Raw genomic sequence first — 24,244 nt, 5'->3', positions numbered from 1 at the left:
AAGTAGTGTAAGTGCCTCCAGAAGGTGTCAGCTCATTTTTAAAATTCATCTGTGTCATTTCGCAAGGGGGAGAAAAGCTCCCATGTAGCATACCTCCATAACAGACTACTGAGCAATAGAGGAGTGCCTGGACCATAATCTCAGGACAGTTTCATTCTTCTCCATCCCTGAGCCTCAGAAGAGCCAAGGAACTGTCCTGGCCTATGGGCTTATGGGTGGCGCTGGCCCCACAATGCTAACCCCACTTGCACAGAGATCCACGAAAAATCTGAGACCGATTGTGACTGTGTTTCTGACGGCAGCACCAGTGACTGCTGCTTTCTGGCGAGGTGGCCCTGGGAACTTACACTCAGCTCCCCTGACTTTCTGATCAGGGCTTGCTCAAGAGCCCTCCCGGCTGGTCGACCCCACCAAACCAAAGGAGCTCCTCCCAACACAGTGTCACCTGAGCTCCTCACTGGAGTGCATGAATGAGGGAGGCCTTCCATTCTCCTATGAATGAATAGAGAGTAAGCCTGATGAACCCACCTACAGAAACAAAGACTGGTCAGTTTCATCTAGTCTCCAAAAGCAGGGCTACACAGAGGGGGATGCAAATCCGCCCCCCCGCCCCATCTTAAAAGAGCCTGCTCTCCCAGTACTGCACTCAGGGAAAATACAAAGGGTCTCTGAGATCCCATGAGATACCACTCCAAGTAATCAGGCTAAGACAGTGGTCTGAGTGGGGCAGTTTTTAACTGGTTTTAATCCAGCAGTCTTTCTCCTGTGTTTTGTAAGCAGCCTGCTAAGAACAGTGTGCCTAAGAATCTGTCCTCTAAAAAGACAGTTGCATTTTCCTTTCCTTCACATTTTTAATCTTGCATTTGTGTCTCCATCCCCACCCCGAATATTCATATTACTGGGGAATTCCCAATAGCACATAGAATTGGCCAGGCTTAACACACCGTCATCCTGACACCTGGAATCACGGGCAGAGAGTCTACATTTGCAGACTCCCCAAGCAAAAAATCATGACAATCAAGCATATCAAAAAATAAGGGTACACTACAAAATTGATCAGAGAAAAGATGGCCTGAAGGCTGATCCAGGAATTTACTATCTATTTTAAAGAAGCTTCACTGACCTTAGTTTAGTCCTGGAAAGGAGTTTACGAAAGATGCAGCATCCAGAAAGGAAGTGCTGATTTCTTCCTTTAGTCTGCCTGTGTGTGAAGTCGCTCAGTCGTGTCCGACTCTTTGTGACCCTGTGGACTGTAGCCCGCCAGGCTCCTCTGTCCATGGGATTCTCCAGGCAAGAATACTGGAGTGGGTTGCCATTTCCTTCCCCATAGGTAGTCTGCCTACCATATACCTAAACTTTTGTGGTCCTCAAATCCATTCCTGGAAGGAAGTTTCCTCAGGTGCTCTGACGCCATCACTTGCTGTGAAAGAAAGGCAATGCCTTCTTGCCCTTTCCCACTCTGCTCATCTTGTTCAAGAGAATGGGAGGCCAGCAGAAGCAAACCACCGTCTTCCAAGGGGACTGGAATCAATTCTACCTGGCTAAGTTCCATATGCACATGGAGAGCTTCTGGATGGACAGATGTGTGATGTAAGGTGGGCCTTGCAGCACCATCACAACGGCATTTCCTGTGGAAGCGCAGTCTGTTGCAGTGACAGCAGCTCAAAAAGCAGGGGTAGGCCCTGCCCTTGTCCCAGGCTTGGTGATCTGCTATTGCAAACCTGCAAGCTGAGAGTCTCTGCACTGCCAGTGGCCAGAGAGAGCTGCCTTTTTGAGCACAGGACTGGAGCACCACAGGGCATGGCATGAGCCCAGCCAACAACCCAGAGGGATGTAGCCCAAGGACCATTTGGAACCCTGTGGACAACTTAAGGGCCGCTCCCTAAATGATTCCTCCCAACCGAGATGGGCCAAGAAGCATGGCCAGTACTCAGAAGAGGCCAAGACTGTCCTCCTACTGAGTCAGCTAGTGTGGCAGAGAAAGCGCTCATTTTTAAAGGGCCAAGGATGGTTGGCTGCAGGTGGGCAGTGGGCTTACAATCTCATCTAAACCAACTCCCTCCAAACAGATCCAATATCATTTCACCCTACCGGATGAGAACTCTGGGAGACTAGCATCTGCTGATTTGGCTAAACTGACTGCATGTCTGGAATCCAAACGTCTGCAAATATTTTCACTGATTGTCATTCTGTTCTCTCCATATTTTAGCTTTGATCATTTTGGAACCCATAGCCTGTCTTGTGGAATAAATAATACAAGCAAATTAAAAAGGCACATTGTGCACCAGGGGGACTTGTCAGGCAGTCGCTGGGATGATCCAGGGCCACTCGGCTCCAGCCTCAGAGTCACCTGCAATAAAAACCACTTCTTGCCATCAGGGATTCAGTGATTGGGATGGAATTTCATAAAAACCAAAACTGACAAAATTGTCTCTGGCGTGTAGTTCTGGATAGGGAAAAAGTCATATTTTTTCACAGCAAAAAAAAAAAAAAAAGAGGAGGGAGCATGTTTTCAACATCAAACTGTGGTCATCAAAGTTTTCCACTGATCTTTAATAAGTGACTTTTTTTTAATTTTGAAAATTGGGGTTAAGTAAGGGTGGTCCATAAATCACTTTTATTGATACTCAAGGGCCATGAGGCCTCCACCTTGGGAATCTCGGTTCTGGCGAGAGCAGTGGTTCAGGAGACATCTCACGAGACTCTCCAGTTGGAGCAGAGTTCCCGAAGGCTTAGGTGGCCTGACACAGTCACCCCATCAACCAAGCACTGAGCAGCCAAAGCCTGTAAGCAGGACGGGGACAGGGGAGGAGCCGACCAGCCGGCACCCTAGCGCTCTGGGCTCTGCGCCCCTGTGCTGTGTTCTGAGAGGTGGCTGCTCTCCCACCGCTTCCCAGGAAAGCCAGCCCCAGTGGGGTCCCGCCGCGACCTCCCCGGGATCGGCAGAGGACTTCCATTGAAAATAATGGAAATTCACATTGGCGCACTTTCCATCCTTAAAAGGCAAGTGTCTTTCAATCCTTGAAGATATTCTCTCAAGCCAGAGGACAGGTAGGGTGGGGAGGAGAAGTGTTTAAAAAGGAGGATGATCCATTTCATCGAGCCAAGAGGCCGGGCTAGTCGGAAAGTCGGGGTAGCCTACACTGCTTCCTGTGGAGATGTCAGAGGTGGGTCCCCCAGCCATGGCTCTCAGCGTCTGGCTTACTCCCTGCCCTGCGTGCGCAATGATGCCCAAGTTACTGTCCACCGTGTAATCCAGCCCATTGAGCAAAGGAGCGTGGGATGGCAGGGACGAGATGGAGGATGGAGACTGGGGGATTCCATAGGGGCTCCCATCCCTCAAGTCCTGATAGGATTGTCCTGTCCCGTCCATGGAGAAGCTCCCATTCATTAACTGTCCGCCTGAAACGTCCCCCACGTTGCCATAAATCCTATTGGTGTGGCCAAGTTCTGAGAGAATCTGATCCTCTGTGGACAAAAGAACGGAGATTTATTGTCAGCCGCCAGGACTCCAGCGCTCCCCTGTTCTTCACAACCTAGGAATACACATGACCAGGAAAGAAGCCCGAGCATGAACCAGACACCAGCATGTCAGCCTGGCATCCAGACACGTCAAGGGGGAAAAACAGAACAAACACCTCCAGAGACCACATGCCCAGGTCCCAGAAGGCTGGACAAATGTTTCGTGAGCTTGTGGGTCTCAGGTGGGTCATGTATGAAGAGGGCTACACTGACAGCTATGGAGTGCCAGTGCCTGAGGTTTGCTGTGTCACATGTCATCCACAGCACAAAGGGAATAAACTCCATGCTAACAAGATTTCATCTGAAAGCTTTCGAGCTGAGAAAAGTGCTTGATTCAGTTGTAGGGAAACAAGCAGGGCCGTAGGCTCAAGGGAGCTGAGGACTCAAGACATGTATACACAAAAGCTTTCTGCTGTACCTGGGAAAGAGGTTCAGTATCAAAGGACTTGGTTTCTCTAAGTTCTTCACTGGGGACAAAGCATTGGATTGATTAAGGCAAATGGACCTTCTTGTTTCTTGAGGAATTTCATTAAGGGGATCTCGTGGAATCTTTACCACCTGGAAGAATTCATCTCTCCAACAGAGGTGAACAATTTTAGTCTTAAGAAAAATAAGATTATACAGTTATGTGGAGAGACCAGTGATATGTCAACCTGGGGGCCCACCTGCACCCAACAAAAAGGAGCTACAAACCAAGACTTAACCATCCTGTATGTTCCAGATGTTGATTTCAGCATCTTAGAGGAGACTGAGTGGCTTTCCACCCCCAAGAGGCCTGGAAGGTGAGCCTGGAACATGCCCCGGGCCTCATGGGCAGACCTTTGGGCTGACTTACGGTCCTCTCAGGAAATCATGGCCCTCACAGGCAGCTCTTGCCATCTGCTGCCCCACAGACTTCCTTTCTATTCCCACTGGGCCTGTGTGTCCATTCCTACCAAGGCCACCCCAGAGTGGACTTCAACACTCATCCCTTCTGACAACCTGCCCTAGGCTGTCCCGCATCCCATCCATGAAAATGAAAAGGTGGAGGAGAGTCATGCCCTTTAAAGGGGGCAGGAGATGAAGGCTCAGCTACACTGTAAAATGGCCTTTAACTGGTGTTTTGCCTACACCTGTCATCCCCAGTGACCAGGGCCCTCTGTGGGAACCACAAGCTGCCTAAAAATGGTTGTGTCTTATAAGAGTAAAAATGTGCTGAGCTCTCTCCAAACGCATCCAGTCAGTTGTATTCACGGATTCCCACAAGACCACTGGGATATGGGCAACGATACTGTTAAACCCATTTAGAGATGGGTAAACTGAGGCTCAAGAAAAGTAAATCAATTTGACAAAGCCAAACTGGAAACCAGATTTCTGATTCCCCCAGCTCAGGCCTCTTCCCTTCTCCTGCCGCAACAGAAGACCTTCCACGTTTGAGGACTCGATACAAGAGAATGGCTATTTGCAAACAACCAAAGGATCCAAAACATGCAGCCATTTGCAATTCTACTGATGCACAAAATTTGAATGTAGCACATGCAGCAAAGCATATGTGCTGGGGACAAGATGAAGTGAGCGGTGGGGGAAGGGATTCCAGAATGAGGCCAGCCCCCACCTCACATGCACTCGCAGTACTGACTCCCCAGGGCCAAGGGCTGTGACGCACATCCTCCCACCACCAGCAGAGGAGGGGGCTCACCTAGTGGGTAACGGGAGGAAGGCCACTGCCCCCATTGAGGGGAGAAATGCCGGAGAGGGGCTTGGGGCACAGACTGAGACACAGGGGTCCTTTGCAGCTGTGTGGGCTGATGAGGGAGCCCCGGGCAGCGGGCAAGGAGGGGAGGCCTTTGGGCCCCGCAGGCCTGGGAGCCCAGCTTCCATGGGTCAGCAGCAGAGCTCTGGTTTCCTCTGCCCTGTCCCCTCTGGAAGGGCCACGACCATTTCCCCCCACCCTTTACTGCAAGTCACAGGGTGGGGCCTGTGTTCAGAAGAGAGCTGGCAAGGCCTCCAGAAAGACCCCTCCTGCCTGTCGGGGGTCACTGTTTCCCAGGGGCCTCTCCTAGGGCCTTGGCCTCGCCCCTCCAGCCCTGCTCACCTCGGAAGCTCAGCTCACTGTCACTAACCCCACAGTCCTCCGCAGAGCTCTCCTTCTCCTGCTTGCTGCCTCCCCGGCTCCTCTTGACGCTCTTGTAGAACTGCCCCCAGCGGTGCCGCCCCGCATCCTTCTTCAGTCGCTTCTCCTTGGCCCTTCTGTTCTGAAACCAAACCTGCCACAACAAGCAAAGGGACATACTTTGGGGGTGTCCACCACGAGCCCAAAGCCCCCAGGGTCCTCGAGACCAGAGACAAAGACTGAAGCCGCAGCAGATGGGTGAGGAACGGGTTGTGCCCATCGCTTCCCCTGGCCTGGGCCTCAGACATCTCTCTGGTTCAGCAGATTTCCTGGGGCTGTGGTCCTGAGCCCAGCACCCCAAGGGGATCAGGGACCGCACAGATGAAGCGCCATGGCTACCTGGAGCCGTCCTGTGGACGCGCGGATGTGGGGACCCACAGGACACCCTCCACCCCCACGCCAGCCCCGGCACCGCATGGTGCCCGGCCTGGGATCTCCGGTCAGCAAAGGTGCCCCCACGGGTTGGGGTGGCTGGAGCCTCACCTGTACAACCCTCATGTCCAGGCCTGTCTCCGAGGACAGCTGCTCCCTCACATGCCGGGCGGGCTTAGGGGAGTTCTTATAGGCGTTCTTCAATGTCTCCAGCTGCTTTGCTGTGATGGTGGTCCTGGGCCGCTTAGCTCCAGCCTCTGAGTCATCTGCAACGAAAACCACTTCTTACTGCGTCCAGCCCATCTGAAGCAGCTGGGTCTCACCCTCCTTCCTCCTTTCCTCATGTAACCTTGCCTGCTATGGGCAAGAGGGAGGAAGAATGAGCAACGTCAGGGGAGAGTACTCTCGACCTGCATGGAGCCCACTCCTGCACTACAGGCCTTCCCGAGTCACTGGAAAGGTAGGACAATATGCTGTTCCCTCAGCTCCCTGCCTCTCCCCATCCCCTCCCAGCCCAGCCACACGGGGCTCTCATCAGACTGAAGGTGTACCATTCTACATGTTTCCCCATCATGGCACACTCCACTGGCCAACCTTGTGAGTTACTGCCAAGGCTGCGGAGGGGAAGGAGACAGAAGGAAGTCTTTGCCCTGGGCTGCCCCAGATACCTGTCCCTCCTCCCATCAGAAACCTCCATTCCCCCAGGTCCCACCCATGACATCACTGCCTTTCCACAGCCCTGGGCTCATAGCAAAGGTGACGTGTCCATTTACTATTCACCTAAGCAATGTTCATAAATTATGGGTCAGAACCCAAAAGTGGGTTGTAAAGTCAATTTAGTTGATCAAAAACTAAAAGAGGAAACAAGATGGATGAGATGAGATGAGATGGGATGGGATGGGATGGGGATGGGGATGGGGATGGAATGGGATTGGGTGGGATAGGATGGGGTGGGGTGGGATGGATGGATGGGATGGGATGGAATAGGATGGGGTAGGGTGGGATAGGATGGGGTAGGGTGGGGTAGGGTAGGATGGGATGGGGTGGGTGGGATGGAGTGGGATGGGGTGGATGGGATGGGGTGGATGGGATGGGGTGAGGTGGATGGGATGGGATGGAGTGGATGGGGTGGGGTGGGGTGGGATGGAGTGGATGGGATGGGGTGGATGGGATGGGGTGAGGTGGATGGGATGGGATGGAGTGGATGGGGTGGGGTGGGGTGGGGTGGGATGGAGTGGATGGGGTGGGGTGGGGTGGGGTGGGATGGAGTGGATGGGGTGGGGTGGGGTGGGGTGGGATGGAGTGGATGGGGTGGGGTGGGATGGAGTGGATGGGGTGGGGTGGGGTGGGATGGGATGGAGTAGGGTGGGGTAGGGTGGGATGGGATGGAGTGGGATGGGGTGGATGGAATGGGGTGGGTTGGGGTGGCCTGGGGTGGGATGGGTGGAATAGGATGGGGTGGGGTGGATGGGATGGGGTGGTGTGGGGTGGATGGGGTGGGGTGGATGGAATGGGATGGGATGGGATGGGATGGGGTGGGATGGATGGGATGGGATGGGATGGAATGGGGTGGGGTGGGGTGGGTGGGATGGAGTGGGATGGGGTGGATGGGATGGGGTGGGGTGGATGGGATGGGGTAGGGTGGGATGGGATGGGGTAGGGTTGGGTGGCCTGGGGTGGGATGGGTGGGATGAGGTGGATGGGATGGGGTGAGGTGGATGGGATGGGGTGAGGTGGGTGGGATGGGGTGGGGTGGGGTGGCCTGGGGTGGGATGGATGGGATGGGATGGATGGAATGGGATGGGGTGGGATGATGGATGGGATGGGATGGGGTGGGATGGAATGGGATGGATGGGATGGGATGAGGTGGATGGGATGGGGTGAGGTGGATGGGATGGGGTGAGGTGGGTGGGATGGGGTGGGGTGGGGTGGCCTGGGGTGGGATGGATGGGATGGGATGGATGGAATGGGATGGGGTGGGATGATGGATGGGATGGGATGGGGTGGGATGGAATGGGATGGATGGGATGGGATGAGGTGGATGGGATGGGGTGAGGTGGATGGGATGGGGTGAGGTGGGTGGGATGGGGTGGGGTGGGGTGGGGTGGATGGGATGGGGTAAGGTGGATGGGATGGGCTGAGGTGGATGGGATGGGGTGGGGTGGATGGGATGGATGGGATGGATGGGATGGATGGGATGGATGGGATGGATGGGATAGATGGGATGGGATGGGATGGGATGGATGGGATGGGATGGGATGGGGTGGGATGGATGGGATGGGATGGGGTGGGATGATGGATGGGATGGGATGGGATGGGATGGGATGGGATGGGATGAGGTGGGGTGGATGGGATGGGATGGGTTGGGATGGGATGGGATGGGATGGGATGGGGTGGGGTGGATGGGATGGGGTGGGGTGGGGTGGCCTGGCCTGGGGTGGGATGGGTGGGATGGGGTGGGGTGGGATGGGGTGGATGGGATGGGGTGAGGTGGATGGAATGGGGTGGGATGGGGTGGCCTGGGGTGGGATGGATGGGATGGGATGGGATGGGATGGGATGGATGGGATGGGATGGGATGGGGTGGGATGGATGGGATGGGATGGGGTGGGATGATGGATGGGATGGGATGGGGTGGGGTGGGATGGGATGGGATGGGAGGGGAGGGGAGGGGATGGGATGGGATGTGATGGGGTGGGATGGATCGGATGGGATGGGGTAGGGTGGATGGGATAGGGTGGCGTGGAGTGGCCTGGGGTGGGATGGATGGGATGGGATGGGATGGGGTGGGATGGATGAGACAGATGAGGGCAAGTGTTGCTTCATGAAACTTGATCAGTGTCAGGTGTATGAATATGTGTGCTGAGTTGAAACAAAACAAGATTCTTACTGTGGCTTATATTCAAACACATTTTTTTTGAAAAACACTTGTATAAAGAGTGTTCAGGACAATAAGCTGACTAATCAACTGTCTTCAACGGATTTTGAGCCTCAGGTGCCTGTAAGTCAAAGGCTCTTCTCAGCCAGAGTCCAGCACAGGAGAAGCACTGAGTGTAAATGGTTTGCTCCTCTCCCAGCACTTAAGTTCATTCATTCTCTGCCCAGCACCCCTGCCCAGAGTCAGGAAGAGGAATGGCAGCTGCCTCCAGCCCCCTGAGTTCTCTGTGCCTCTTCACACTGGCGTCCTTTGAAGAGGGTCTGCTCCATGTCTATCTTCTTCCCTTTCTTCCCTTCCATCCAAGGAAGTCCTCTCTTAAAACAACAATAATAGCTGATGTTTATCAAGAGCTTGATGTGCCTATGATCTTCATGACCATTCTAAACGGCTTTTCTTGGGGTCAGAAGACCTGGGTTCACCATTCTCACTGAGTCAGTGATGTGGGCAAGTCCCCTCACCTTCAGAAGCCTGCGTCTGGGCAGCACGGTGCAGGAGTAAGTAGTCATGCAGCCCGGCTCACACGACAAGCCATGGTGCACACAGTGGGTGGGGGACAGGCCCCCGGTCCTCCCTTCTCCTCGGGCTGTTTTCTTCCCCAGCAGAGCCACCATCATCCTCAAAGCCCCGCCATTCAAGTCCCTCCCTGGGGTCCTGAACCCAGTGAGGAAGGATTCCAGAGCCACTGAGGCAGACACTGAGAAAAACCTTCAAAACTCGTTGTTAGGAATCACTTCCTTCTTCCCATATTCATAGAGAGAACAATATGACAGCACTTAATGTAAATACAAAATAGTGCATTTCAAAAATATTCATATACTCTTCAGAATTCCTGCCAATGGGGAGGAAGTGGTGCAGTGGATAGGAATCTGCCCCCCAATGCAGGGGACACAGGTTCAATCCCGGGTTCGGGAAGACTGTGCATGAAGAGGAGTTACTAAGCCCACGGGCCACAACTACTGAGCCTGCACTCTAGAGCCCGGGAGCCGAAACTCCTGAAGCCCGCGTGCCAAGAGCCCATGCCCCATAACAAGAGGAGTCACCACAGTGAGAAACCTGTGCAGTGCAATGAAGAGCAGCCTCTGCTCGATGCAGCTAGAGAAAGCCTGTGTAAAGCAATGAAGACCCAGTGCAGCCAAAAATAAAGTTTTTTTTTTTAAACCTAAAAAAAAAAATATATATATATATATATATATACTATTTACACACAAAATTTGAAATAATGGAATCACTCCAAATTTTTAATTCATCAAGAATCACTTAATTTCAAATAGGTTGCCCTAGTGAATTAGAAATTGTTCTCAGCATGGCCACTGGGCAGTGCCATTGGGACAAACCCCTGTTGTCCTGGGTTGGTGGCTCCTTGGTCCTGTACTGCTGGCTACATGCACAGCACTTTCTTCTTGCGATTACAGGGACTATTATGCTGTTATTTTAACATTCACTGTTATTATAATTTAAAATCTTTTTTATATCCTATAACAATGTCATCCAAGTATTCATTAAGTAGCAGTGGCAGTGCTCATGCTGAAAAATGTACCCAAAAATCAATAACTTTGGTGCGGAAGTTAAATGTGATAAAACGCTATGAGGAAGGCCAAGCAAGACCATGATACCCTAGGCTGTTAATTTAGGAAAGAGCATCTGGGAGGGACTGAGATAGTGCTGAGAAAATAAAAAGTAGCATTAAGGCAAAGATACATTTCACTGATTATGGATTTATGTGCTCCCAGAATACATCCCATCCCAATTTTTCACATTAATTCCTATGGGAAAATTAGCCTTAAAGTATGTTAGTTTTGAATTATGCAGGGTCTCCTACACTTGTCCCTGGCATAAAAGGCAACCTCATTATATTGAAAATGCAAATATTCAAGGAAATGTAACAAATGAACAAAATTATTCACACCAAGGTACAAATAGCTGATACTCAATCCTTTGTGTAGCACAATGGAGGGAACCTAAGTCGGAAAGAGGGTTTAGATTAGCAAGGAGGGATCAAAACATAAAAAGAGAAAGCCCGATGTCCCACAGCAGACCAAGGCCCCTGCTGCACTCAGAATCACCCAGGTTCCATGGGATGGAGTGTTCTCAGCCTCGCAGACAGCCAGAGGCCAGAAGAACACATCAGAAACACGGTGTAACGCCCAGTTGCTGGCAAACCTACAGCATATCTTACTGTTTGTGTTTCTCTTCCTCACTGGGCTCTCCCTCATGTGCCATCCCATCCCACAAGCTGCAGCCTCTTTGAACCCCAGGACACAGCCCTGTGTGGCAGATGCCTGACCTCCCACGTGGAGGTGAGATGCCAAGGTTCAACCAGGTACACAACCACCAGGGGACCCCCAAGTTAGTAGGTGACCCAGCAGAGATGCCCCCCAGCCTCTGAGGCCAGGTCCAGTGTCTTTCCACTGTCCTTCAGAGGTTCTGCATGGCGCAAACAATCCTGGATACAAGTGTGAGCTCCACTGGGTCATTCTTGCCTCCCCAGCTGGTCTCTCCTTTCTCTTGACCCATCCACAGCAGCAGCAGAGGCCAGGCTGTGACTTCTCAGAGTCTAAATGAGGCCTCTGATGGCAAGAAGCAGCCACCAGCCTGGGGGAAGGCCTGCATCCTTAATGTCTCTGGTGAAGGGCATCAGAGTTCCGAAGACAGCTTGGGCTCTCTGAGTCCCTCTGCGTTGATGGTTTATCCCTGACAAGACGCCCTAATCTTCTGTGACACCGTAATTGACTCCAGAGCAACAGCACCAAGTGAGTTTTAAGGAGCCAGAGCAGATTAATACATTAAAGCAAAGAGCCCGGGAGCAGGCTTGCAGAGGCCGGGAAAGAGGAGAAGAGATGGAAGGGCTGTCCATGCGGAAGGCCAGAGCTGGGGGTGGGGGGCACAGTGGGAGGCGGGTGACGAAAAGAGAGGTGCCGTCCCTCCCACCTCTGCCAGAGCCAAGCTGAGCTCCAGCAGCCTCACCGAAAGGGCCTCCCCATCACCACCCTTGAACTGCATTTATTAAGCAAAAAACTAATTTCTCCATGTTTTGATCATAACCATATAATATATAGGTGGGAACTCAGGAAAGACCTGGAAAGATATACATGGAATTGTTGTTGCTTTGTTTTTGTTTTCATCAAGCCCAGAGCTGTCAATAAGAGCATTCCACAGAACACCCTGAGTTCATAAAAATTCTAGTCAGGGGCAAATGACCTTGATGTTTCATGAGTTCGTGCATCTGAAATGCCCAAGGTGAGTTTGGCCAAATGCCAAAATCTGAGCCAGGCTGGAGGGTACAGCTGTGAATGAGGAGCCTGAGGTGAGGTGGTAGAAGGTGGGAAATCAGACATGGTCTTTCTGAGGGGACCCAGGGAATGGGGGTTCAAGAGCTCCCCAAGCCCTGAAAAGTCCCAGGGCTGCCCAAGAACACGACCTTAGGCGGCAGGAGCAGCTGCTGCCCAGGCCACCTCTGTGAAGGCAGGTTTTCTGGGTGGCTGCTCAATGCTGGGGCCTGACATCAGCCGTGCTGTCAGCTTCTGTGCAGACCACGGACGTGGCCCAGAGGCAGCCGGGGAGGGTGGCCGGGTGCACGGGAGCAGATGGTCGAGATGGATGAGTCTTCATGAGTGAGGAGACCGGCTGAGCATCTGCTCCCACATGAGGGACTTTGGGAGACACAAGAGTCATCACCCCCAAGTCCTTGCCCTCAAGGAGCCTGCAGTCTGAGAGGTGAAACAGAGCACGTTTAACGGAAACACAAGCTGACCTGTTCCAAGAGGGACTCAGGCCAATGCGAGGGCTCTTGCTGACTGAAGCCTTTGAGGTGTAGAGGTGCTGAGGTAAATGTGCACCCCGATATACAAAGCTAAGGGCAGGGCAGTCCAGGGATCTGTCTCTTGCTTCAACAGTGCTTGGAGAAAACAGACCCAGGGACGGCCCTCACTCTAGCCTCCAACCACCCTCCAGCCTTTTTACCAGTCGCGACCTTTGGAATCCGCCACTCAGCTGTCCACGATCACCAGGACCAGACAACACCGTTTTTTGAGCTTAGCTCTATTACCCATCAACCATGAGCTCCCAGATGCATCAGAATTACTCCATCAAGGGGAGGCCGCCATCAACCGCCTGGTCAACAAGCATCTGCAGGCCTCCTAGACCTACCTCTCTCTGGGCTTCTATCTCAACCACAACAATATGGCTCTGGAGGGTGTAAGCCACTTTTCCTTCAAGTTGGCCGAGGAGCACAAGGGCGTGGAGTGAGTCTTAAACACGCAAAGCCAGCACAGCAGCCGCGCCCTCTTCCTGGACATGCAGGAGCCACCTCAAGATGAGTGGGGTAAGACCCAGGATGCTATGGAAGCCACCTTTCTCATGGAGAAGAACCCAAACCAGACCCTTTCAGATCTGCATGGCCTGGGTTCTCCCCTTGCAGACCCCTGCATCTGTGACTTCCTGGAGAACCACTTCTTAGGGGAGGAGGTGAAACTCATCTAGAAGACGGGTGGCCACCTGACCCACCTCCGCGGGCTGGCTGCTCCCTGGGTGGGGTTGGGAGAATATCTCTTCAAAAGGCTCACCCTCAAGCACAACTAGGAGTCTCTGGAGCCCAGCAGCCTTTGAGGAGCCCCTCTAATGTCAGGGTTTCTGCCTGAAGTCCCTCTCTGCAACCACTGGGCAGCTTGTTAACACCTTGGAGCCCTCTCTCAAGCCTTGGACCAAATGGAAACAATAAAGTTTTTTGCAGAAAACAAACAAACAAACAAACAAAAAAAAACTAAGGAGCATGGAACTTCCCTGGGGGTCCAGTGGCTAAGTCCCAATACAGGGAGTCTGAGTGATGATGAGGACAAGGTCCCCAGCTACTCCTGAGCCAAAGTACTGCCTTGTCCCAAGACAAGCAGCTGCTCAGCAACCATAACTTGATTGATGCTTCACTGGGGAAGCCAATGCCAAGGACTGGGGGTGAGGGGTGGGGGGAAGATCTCTCTCCCTTCAGGCATCTGGGAAGGTTCTAGAAGAGGCAGGATGCCTGCGGGGCTCCGAGGGGTGGGCAGCCTGGACTCTGGCAGGACAGAGGTTGGCCATGCAGGGCCCAGCTGATTACCGTTCTGCTTGGCCGTCTCATAGTCCTCCTTGCACACCAGTCGCCCATCCTCCATGAGGTAGAACTCGTCCCCCGTGGCCAGCTGCCGGTTGCAGATGATGCAGGCGAAGCAGTGCAGGTGGTAGACGAAGTCCTGTGCCTTGCGGACCACCTGGGTCGGGGGGATGCCCTGCTGGCAGGCTGTGCATTTTGTGCCGAAGCGCCTGTCAAGGAACGAGAGTGGATTAGAACACGGGGGTGGGAGAGGGGTCTGCCTTCCCCCCACTTTTCATCAGCCCCTCGCCTACTCCACTATTCTGGGCTGTCCATGGGCCTCCACCTCTGGGCCATCCAGTTGTCCAGTTAACAGGTCATCAATTCACCCAGGGCCATAGGATTTTCCAAGTCCCACTGGGCAGACAGTTTCACCCTCTGTTTCCTGGTCTCTTCAGCCTTATGGTGAAGCCTAGAGGACCAGTCCCACCGGGCAATTGCAAGTGCCCATGTGCATAAAGCATCAGGCAGAACACCTCCTCACGTGCTTCCCACAGGAGGAGCCGTGTGGCCGGGACAGCCCGCATGTCAGGATCCACACGGGCGCTCCAGAGAAATCGCACTTCGGCAGCAGAGCAGGGCTCTTGACATGGTTCCTCTCTTCTTCCTCTCCCCTCCACCCTGCACACGTCAAACCATCTTTACCAGCCTCCTCCCCCCTCCCATGCACAGCTCCAGAGATGTGAGCCCAGGAATCTGCGTTTCTACCCCTGACACCATTCCGGGCAGAGAGTCTGCAGACCCGAGTGTAAAGGATGCTGCCTCAGACCTCTCTCCATCTGCACCTTTCTGGAGCAGCACTGTGCCCACCACCAGCCTGGCCCAAGGCTGGGAAGGAAAGAGAAGTAGACCCATTGAAAATATAGTCCAATTGGGTCATTTAAGCCCCGTTCCCCATTCTGGCCACACACATAGAGCCACGCCAGTGGTCCCAGAGGTCAGAGGGAAATATGGGGCCAGTGTAGAGGTGGCGATGAAGGGAAAGGGGGCGGTGGTGAGCCACTGCAGGTGAGCCTTCCCTGCTTTAGGAGGGAAGCAGGAGGGGCTGGGGAGGAAGGGGCAGAGTTTAAAACAGCAATCAACCTAATTATTCATGACATTTCACACAGCAGAACTTTATCTTCTTCAGGATGAAAGACTTCGCCTAATGGATCTGGGGAAGGTTTGATTTTAATGGTCCTTTTAACTAATGCTTATAGGCAGCCTGATTTCCCCTGAAAGGACAGTACATATTTCATCCACATTAATACCAAATAAATTAATTATGGTCATGGCGATCATGATGAATCCCAGATTAATGCAGAATGATGGGTCTCTTGTGCAGTAATGATACCTGCTGGGGGGCTGCAGGGGCCTGGAGCAGGCATGGCCAGCTGCGGCTTCAGCCCCTCCCAGGGACACGATCACAGAGAAGTGGGGGTCTGGATGGACAACCCCCAAAGAGCCAGGAGTGTGGCCCCAAGGACTGCTCCACTGAGACAAGATACGAGGAGGGTGTCAGGGTGTGAGGGGCTGAGGCGTTTGGGTTGAAAGAACCCTGGACTTCTGAACTCCTGGAATGCCTCTGGGTTTTGTGAGGAGGGTGGCGTGCAGGGAGCAGGCCTCTTGCAAGTAGAGGTTCTCAGACTGGAGCTCAGGACAGGCTCCGTCCGCCACCCCTGAGTTGTTCAAAATTGTGCATCAGGAGGTAGAGTCTGGACTTTCAACCGATATTTTCAAAAGGTTTCAAAGCTTTCATCAGATTTCAAGTCCAGGACCCAGAAAAGTAGAGATCACATTTGTTGAGTAAGTCAGTGAATAAAGAACCATGCTTTCAGAGATTGTGCGTGGAGATGGCCAAATCTGAGAATGGAGAACAACGTCTGCTGTCAGTTCTAGGTGGTTCTGTGGCTCAGTACCCACCAGAGCACAGGTGAGAACAGGCTTCTCCACAACTGCTGCCTGATCACATCACTGTATTAGAGAGGAAGGCAGGCAGGCACCCAGCTCTACTGCATGTGTGTGTGTGTGTATGCGTGTGTGTATGTGTGTTTCAGGGACAAAGGAAAGGAAAGCCTGCATATATGTTACTAGAGTGTGTTCTCAAATTGCCTAGAGTTTTTCTATCCAGTCCAAGGCAATGCACAAAGCAGGTGTTTGAAATGAAACAATGCCTTCATCCTGCTCACTGCAAACTCGCTCAAATAAACCACCAAAACCCAAGTGTTCAAATCCTTTGCTGCAAAGGATAGAGCAGAAGCAGCTCCAGAGAAGAACTAGAGTTTTCCAAAAAGCAAGTCTTGTGGCCGAATCAAGGGCGGAGACCAGAGGAGGAGGAAGGCAGAGTAGAGACCTCAAAACAAAGCAGAGACTCCAAAACACAGTGGAGACCCCGCCATGCCCCTGCCCACAGGGAGGGCCACATCCTCTCCCCACTAAAAAGCAGGCAGTGGTTTTCAGTAACCAGAAGCCCAGTTGACACCAGAGCCCCAGAGACATGAAAGATAACAGGGGTATAAATTTAATCTACATACCGACAGTGATTCATGCATGAGGGTGGCAAGTGCACAAGAAAAATGAAAAATAAATGGACTTTCCCACCAGCGTTTTTTAGCAATTGAAGCAATTTTCCTGATTGTGGGATTTATACCGATGGTAAGTGGAAGTTGCTTCTCGTTACCTTTCTCCCCTGGAGCACAGCCAATGAGACTCTTTGTTGAGGGGACTGTGTGCATCCCCGGGGCCCACAGGGCTCCCCTAGTGTGGCTGAGGCCCGAGGGGCACTCAACCCCCACTCCTGGTCAGAGCCAGCAAGCCCAGAATACAGTGCCGTCATCCTGTGAGTTGCGGATGTGATGATGACGCTGTCGTGAGTTTCCAGATCTTAGACTAGCCAGGGCTGCAGGTGCGACAGCCATGGCCTTGAAAGGCTATGCGGCTTGTTCTGCAGCAGGCAGTAATGAGATGGCCATAGTTAAAACTCCCTGGATGGAAACAAGGTAAAACTGTGAATTCGCCCCGAAGGATGACGGCGACGGGGGCAGAGCAGCACACTGGCCGAGGGAGAGGCCTCCGAGGAACTTGCCAGTCAGCACCTGCTTCATCCTATCACTGAGCCCCTACTGCGTGCAGGGCCCTGCCCACTCAGGTGCAAACGGCACTGGCCTCGCTCATCAGAAGGACAACCCTTCTGGTGAGTGCTGCCCTGCCAGACCTCCGTGGACAGCCGGTCTCCCCAGGGAAAGCAGTTGGAGCTGATCCAAATGACAAAGAAAATGCAAGGAAGAATTCTAACAGCTCACATGACTTTCCTCCACAGAGCAACATCACTGGCGATTCTCTTATCCCTGCCCAGGGAGAACCTCTGAAGGAGTGGATGAATGCATGCTGGGAGGAATGAGTGTACCAACTGCGTCTTCAGGCACAGGTCGGAGCAAGCAGGGGAGAATTAGCACGTGACATAACCGACAATTTGTGACCCCAGGGACTGTAGTCCACAGGCTCCTCTGCCCATGGAATTCTCCAGACAAGAATACTAGGGTGGGTGGCCATTCCCTTCTCCAGGGGATCTTCCTGACTCAGGAATCGAACCTGGGTCTCTTGCATTGCAGGATTATCGTCTGAGCTACCAGAGAAGCCCATAATAGCTGCAGCTCCTGGCAAAAGCTTTTCAAAGAAGGGACTTGAACCCCCTGTAAAATGAGGCCTGAAGTTTATTAAAACATCAACTTTCCACCCCACGTTGTTCCCATCATCACACTCAGTCCACAAATGTCTCCCAGCCTGAAAGGTAGGGACTCTGATAGCCTCTGACAAATGAGAAACTGCGGCTCAGATTGGTGAGGTGCTGGCCCCGGCTCACACAGGCACAGAGTAGAAAGACCAGGATTTGAACTCGGTGCTTCTGACGGCACGGCTGGCACACAGTGGGCGTCAGAGACGCAAATGCCACCGAGAGGCCAGTCACGGTGCACCCACTCTGAATTGGAACTGGCGCTCAGGGGCCCTGTCCCCCTCTGAGCCACTGGGGTCCCCGACCCTGCAATGTGGGGACCGCCCCAGGAGCCCTCCCCCAACAGTCAGTGTCACCCCAACACACCGACTGATCCTGTCGACACTCCCCTGCCCCTACAGCTCAGGCGTGAAGGGCCTGGGTTGCTGACTGTGGAAATGCACTAGATGTCACGGCTGACATTCAAGGGCTGCCCCTGACCCCAGCGAGGGGACGAAACCTGTGTCCTTGGTCTCACCCTTCCTTCCATGCTCAACCCAAGTCCCCTCGGCCCATTTATCTGTCCACTCCCACCCCTCTCAACAGGCCTGACTGGCCCTCTCTCCAGTGCAGGATCCCCAGATACTGCAAAACGGATGCCAGGCAGACCTGGCAGGCGCCACATCTTCTAGAAACAGGTGCATGTAAACCGTCTACCCCAGGTGTTCCAGCACATTCCTCATTTTATGTCCTCACCTACGACCAGACCAGGCACCATATTCTGGTCACCAATACAATTAAAAAGCAGCTCCCAGTTACCAAGCACCTGCTGTGTGCCCGTGTCCATAACCTCACTTAAACCTCACCACCGCTCTCAGAGCACAGCCCGCTACCTCCCTGGGGTGTCATCGCCACCCCCAGCCTACCCCCGCCCTCCTGGGTTGATTTTGCTCCTGGCTCACCCTCACGCTCACCAACCCTGTTGCCAGAATTCTCAGTGACATCGATGTCCCCACAAGTCCCTCCTGACCCTGTGCACTGAATTCTTTGACCTCTTCTCCTGAAGGTCATGGGCTTCCCAGGTGGCTCAGTGGTAAAGAATCCACCTACCAATGCAGGAGACACAGAAGCTTCAGGTTCTATACCCAGGTCAGGAAGATCCCCTGGAGGAGGAAGTGGCAAGTCACTCCAGTATTCCTGCCGGGGAAACCCCATGGACAGAGGAGCCTGGTGGGCTACAGTCCATGGGGTCGCAAAGAGTCAGACATGACTGAGCGACAGAGCAGGCACCCCTGAAGGTCATATCCTCAGACACTCACTCTCATGGTCCACCCCAGACAATCCCATCAGGAACTAGAGTGCCTCCAGGAATGACTTCCAAGCATCACAGTGTCTTGCCCTTCTACTCGGTGCCCACAGCAGCCTGACTCCCACAACCCTGCCACCCGGCCCATTCTCACTGCCCCTCATTCTCCTCATGGCCTCACTTCCCCCCAACCCAGCAAAGACTCCGTGGTCCAGCTTAGAAACCCCTCTCCTGCCCATACCCTCAACTCCCCACCCTGCTCTCAACCCCCGACCTCTGCCACGCAGCACAGGTGTCAGGACAGGGCTGAGGGAAACATACCTCCTCACTGACTGGACGACCTTTAAACTCAGGGTCCAGACCTCTGGAGGGCCTGGGAAAGCACAGTGCCCCCTCTCGTCTGTTAATCCTACCCTCCTATCCCTTCTCTCTCCCAATCCCCTCATCCTTGGTCTCAGCTGGTGGCCCAGCTTCCTGTTTCCAGGACAAAAGAGGGGCTCTCAGCAAAGGCCTGCTAGGCATTCCCCCTCTTCTGTCCACCCACTGCATGCCCAGTCTTTAGCTCTCTACAGCTGACCCATCTGTACTCCCGGTCAAGGCTGTCAGCCCATCTGGGCACAGAGTCCACTCCTTCCTAGTAAGATCATTCAGCAAGCAACTAGACCCCTTGCCACCCACACCATCAATGTCCCCTCTCTATCACAGGTACCCAGCAGCATACAGCACCGTTACTTCTGCCACTTCAAGACAAAACAAAAAACTTCTCTTGACCCTACGCCTCCTTGCATCTCTACTCCCCTCGGAGCAAAATCCCTCAAAAATGGGGTCTATACACAGTCTCTAATGCCCCTGTTCTCATTCTACCTCCAGTTGCAATGTGCCAACTTCACTGGGCCACAAAGTTCCCAGATATTTGGTCAAATGTCTTCCTGTGTGTGTCTGGAAGTGGTTTGGACAGATTAACATTTCAATCAGTCGACCGAGTAAAGCAGATTGCCTTCCTCACCGTGATGGGCCTCTTCCCATCAGGTGAAGGCCCAAAGAGACCACAAAGGCCTGTCCTCCCAAGAGTGAGCTCCTCCCGCTTGACTGCGGGAGCTGGGACGTTGGTCTTTTCCTGCCTTTAGACTTGAACTGAAATGCTGGCTCTTCCTGGGTCTCAAGCCTACCGACTTGTATATACCATCAACTCTCCTGGGTCCTCCGGCCCACTGACTACAGGTCTTGGGGCTTCCAGACTCCAAAATCCTGTGAGCCAATCCTTAAATTAAATCTCTTTATACACACACACACACACACAGCCTGTTGGTTGCATTTCTGTGGAAAACCCTGACTAATACAACACTCCAGTCAGGTGGTCGCCCATGAATCAACCCCAACTTCACTTAACCAGGTGGCCCCAACACTGCTGAGTCCATTGGTTAGGTCTCATTGTCCCTTACCTTGCACCACATCGGCTGTCCCTCCTCCTTAGAACACATCACTCACTGGGCCTCAGGACCTGGCTTTCCGGGTTCTGCTCCTTTCTCTGGCAGCCCCTGTTCCACCTCTCTCCACCTCTTCTTATCCATCCCACACCTCTGGGGATTCAACTTCCACCTCCAGCTGGGACCTCCTCCCAACTCCAGATGGTACAGCCCACAGCCGCCCCCTCAGCATCTCAACTCCTAATCTTCCCTCAGCATCTGCTCCTTCCCCATCTCAGAGAAGGGCGATTTCTCTCTTCCAGTTGCTCAGGCCCACTGCCTTGGACACCCTGGTGTGATCTGTCAGCAAATCTCATTGGCTCCACCCCAAATTACATCAGGCGCCACTCCCCCATTTGTAGGGGAAGAAATAAGTTCAGAGAGGGTAAGAAATGTGCCAGAGACATCACAGCAATAGACAGTGGAGCTGGAATTTGAACCCAATCCTCTTCCTTTCTCTGGGCTGTTGGGAGCAGTCCAACCCAGGCCCACGCCAGCCCCCATGTGTGGGAGCTGCCACAGAGCGGTGCACCATCCCAAGAAAACAAAATATCACACAACTTAATTTTATGCTTTAATTGCTTGGCGGTGATTTACTGCTGGCCATATATTTTTTCCCCAGTTGACACTTTCCTCCATGTATTTCTTTTATCTATCACCACGCTTGACAGGTAAGTCGCTGATATTTACTGTTACTGTATGTACCAATATTTCCAACATATATCACCACCACAGCCATGTCACGGCACACAGAGTCCTGCCCTAGCACAGTCAGCCTTCTCCAGATGCAGAAGGTGCCATATTTGGAGAAGGCCTGACACTGGAGAACATTAGAGCCTTGGAGAATGGGGACACAGTTACACCATATGCATGTTCACACATAAACCTCCCAGCCCCAGCAGAACTCCGCTCAGGCTCCGCTTTTTATTTGCAGTTTCTAATATAACATTTTTCTTTTCAATGAGCATTCAATATTACTTTGAGATGAATGCAACTGGAAGAGCTTTAGAATCAGTCACCTAGTCCAACCTCCTCATTTAACACAGAAGAAAATGGCCCGGAGAGGGTCAGAGATTTGCTCAAGATCACACAGCCCAGTGAGTGGCAGAAAAAAAATCTACAGCCCAACTCTCCCTTCTCCCATCATATGTCCCTGCTTTCCCTGCCGGGGGGAGATTTGCTTCCCAAGAGGCAATGGGACGTGTAGGATCTGATCCTCTTCTCAAGAGGCAATTGGGATGTCCCTGCTTTCCCTGCTGGGGGGAGATTTGCTTCCCAAGAGGCAATGGGATGTGTAGGATCTGATCCTCTTCTCCCAGAGTCCAGCCCATCTCTCTTAAATTTTTGTGAACATGCATGAAGCATTAGTATTCACCAGGGGAGTTTCTAGCGAGCTGTCTTACCTGAACTCACAAAAGCCCTTATCATAGGCATTATTAGTCCCTTTCCACAGGTGGGATAACAACATTGTCCAACTAGCCCAACAACATTGTCCCTCCTTTCCACCCCCTTCCTCCGGGTACCTAATCAGCCCTCCTGATCCCAGGCTAATTCTTCTCTGCCAAGGTGTTAGCTAAGCTGTTACCAAATTACCCTGTGTAGAAGTGCCAACTGGGATGTTTGCTTAAAAGCAGAAAAGTCATCCCTGATTCCTGACTCTGGCCCCAGATTGCACACTTTAATAAGCCCCTCATTTAATAAGTCCAGCTGTGGCATGGACTGTGCTTTGAGAAACCCTATGTAATGGGTGCTCTAGGCCCTCTTGCAGCAGGTGCAGACTGCCTGCTGATTCTTGAGCCCTTCAAGGCCTGAGAACTCATTCTCACGGAGGTGCAGCAGGCACTGGGACGGGAGAGGCACAGGGCCCCCTCCCAAGCCACTCTCACCCCATCCCGCAGCCAGCCGCAAGGACCCATGATGCCCATCACGGGGTCTAAGGCTAGTCCGCAGCTCCTCCTCAGGTGGGCTTCCAGGGGCACTGACAGACCCCAGGAGGCACAGCCACAAGCCAGAGACTGGCTCCCACTGGACGCTCATGTGATCTTGGCCAGAGAATCAGCAAGCAATGTGATGGAGCCAGGCGATGAACCCCTGAGTGCTGGGTTCAGGAGATTCAGGAGCCAGGGTAGTAAGGTGACCAAAGATGGGCCTGCAGCAGGAAGGCATGAGGGGAACAAGATGAGTAGGATAGCTGATTGGAAAGCTTCCAGTGGTGCAGAGGCGTATGACAGGGGCCCGAGAGAAGACAGAGGCAGTGGGAAGGGAAAGAGAGGACCTCTTGGAGGTGGGACCCTGTGTCTCAATACCTGAATGAAGCGGGGCAGAAGGTAAAGGCGAGAGGGGTGGAGTCCCAGTGATTAAGAGAATGGGGCTTGCTGATGCCTGCTGGGGTGCCCCCATCTCCCACTCCCATGTCACTCCAATCCCTCTTTGTCTGGGGACTATGTTTGCACAGCCCAGATGCTGTCCGACTCTCAGGCTCATCTGCAACTATTTGGTTCCAAATAGATTCCCCAGGACACAAAGGTCTCTGGTATGCAGGTAGACAGATGTCAGGGGGCCTTCCCGCAGCAAGCCTGGGCTCCTGGAGGGTGGGCGGGCGCAGCTGAACAGGAGGGCTCCGGGGCGGGCAGACAGATAATCTGTGGACTCATCACTGCCTGATATATGGCCTTGGGTCCCAGGGGGAGCTGCTCGGCTAAGTAATTGCTTCTGCCTTGATTACAGGCCTTTGCAAATGACTGTGGGCCTGGTCCCACCAGTGTGTTTGAACCTTACAAATGTCCACACGCACAGCTACTATCTGAACCATCTGATCGTTACCTTAAAAGGTTTAATTTGCTTAGTGAGGGGATTAGACTATAAACTATTCAGAAATTATGGAAAGTCACCCGTCAAAGAGACCCTCCCCTTGTGAGTTCTTTAAGAACATTTTTCGAGAATGGTGTGTGTGTCGTAGTAGGTGTGTAGTCATCAAAAATAACAGGTGGCTCGGCAAGAACCTGGGCCCAGACTGGACCCACAACCAACCGCAGAACTGAAGTGTCCTCTTCCTGCGGCAGCAAGGTACCAGCTAGCTAGAGGCACCCGTGCAAGCCCAGGCTGGCCCCTCTGGCCAGAGCTGGGAACTCCACTTTGGGAAGTGAAGGCTGAGGGCTGCGGTCACCACCACAGAGCTCTGGATCGCACAGGGAGGGATGGCATCCTGTGGAGAAAACCCATGGCATCTGTACACACCACCCCCACGCCAAGAGGCGGACAGCTGTTCCAGTCATCTGACCCGCCATCGCACTGGTCAGGCCCCACCTCCCTCCCCGGGACCCCTGTCTAGCTCAAGGCTTTTTTAGCCTCTGCCCCCAGGACCCTCCTTTTCTCTTTTTCTCTCCTCCCTACATAGATATGCTGTCATGGTCTTAATAAGAATAGCCAGGGACTTCCCTGGTGGTCCAGTGGTTAAGACCCCGCCTTCCAATGCAGCGGGTATGGGTTGAATCCCTGGTCGGGGAGCTAAGATCCAAAATGCTTCATGGCCAAAAAACCAGAACATAAACAACAGAGTCAATATTGTAATAAATTTTATAAAGACTTTAAAAATGGTCCACATCAAAAAATAAAAATAAATAACAGAGTAGTCACCAATAATGATGGATACTAAGTACCTCATTTCACTCCATCC

The 24,244-nt window shown here is 52.9% G+C and overlaps 1 protein-coding gene across 1 annotated transcript in view; it reads right to left on the bottom strand.

The window, feature by feature from the left end:
• Positions 1-3,073: 3,073 nt before the first annotated feature.
• Positions 3,074-24,244, bottom strand: part of LHX4 (LIM homeobox 4) — a 46,197-nt gene continuing 25,026 nt past the window's right edge. The window contains exons 3-6 of the mRNA NM_001192785.3: positions 14,073-14,275; positions 6,158-6,312; positions 5,597-5,768; positions 3,074-3,468 (exon numbers count right to left, since the gene is read on the bottom strand). Coding sequence (NP_001179714.1) covers positions 3,074-3,468; positions 5,597-5,768; positions 6,158-6,312; positions 14,073-14,275 — 925 coding nt within the window. The remainder of the gene's footprint in view (positions 3,469-5,596; positions 5,769-6,157; positions 6,313-14,072; positions 14,276-24,244) is intronic.

This window comes from Bos taurus, chromosome 16, assembly GCF_002263795.3.
Source record: "Bos taurus isolate L1 Dominette 01449 registration number 42190680 breed Hereford chromosome 16, ARS-UCD2.0, whole genome shotgun sequence".
Classification (NCBI taxonomy): Eukaryota; Metazoa; Chordata; class Mammalia; order Artiodactyla; family Bovidae; genus Bos; species Bos taurus.
The sequence above is the reverse complement of the archived record's forward strand: the minus strand, read 5'-3'. Positions and strand labels throughout refer to the sequence as shown.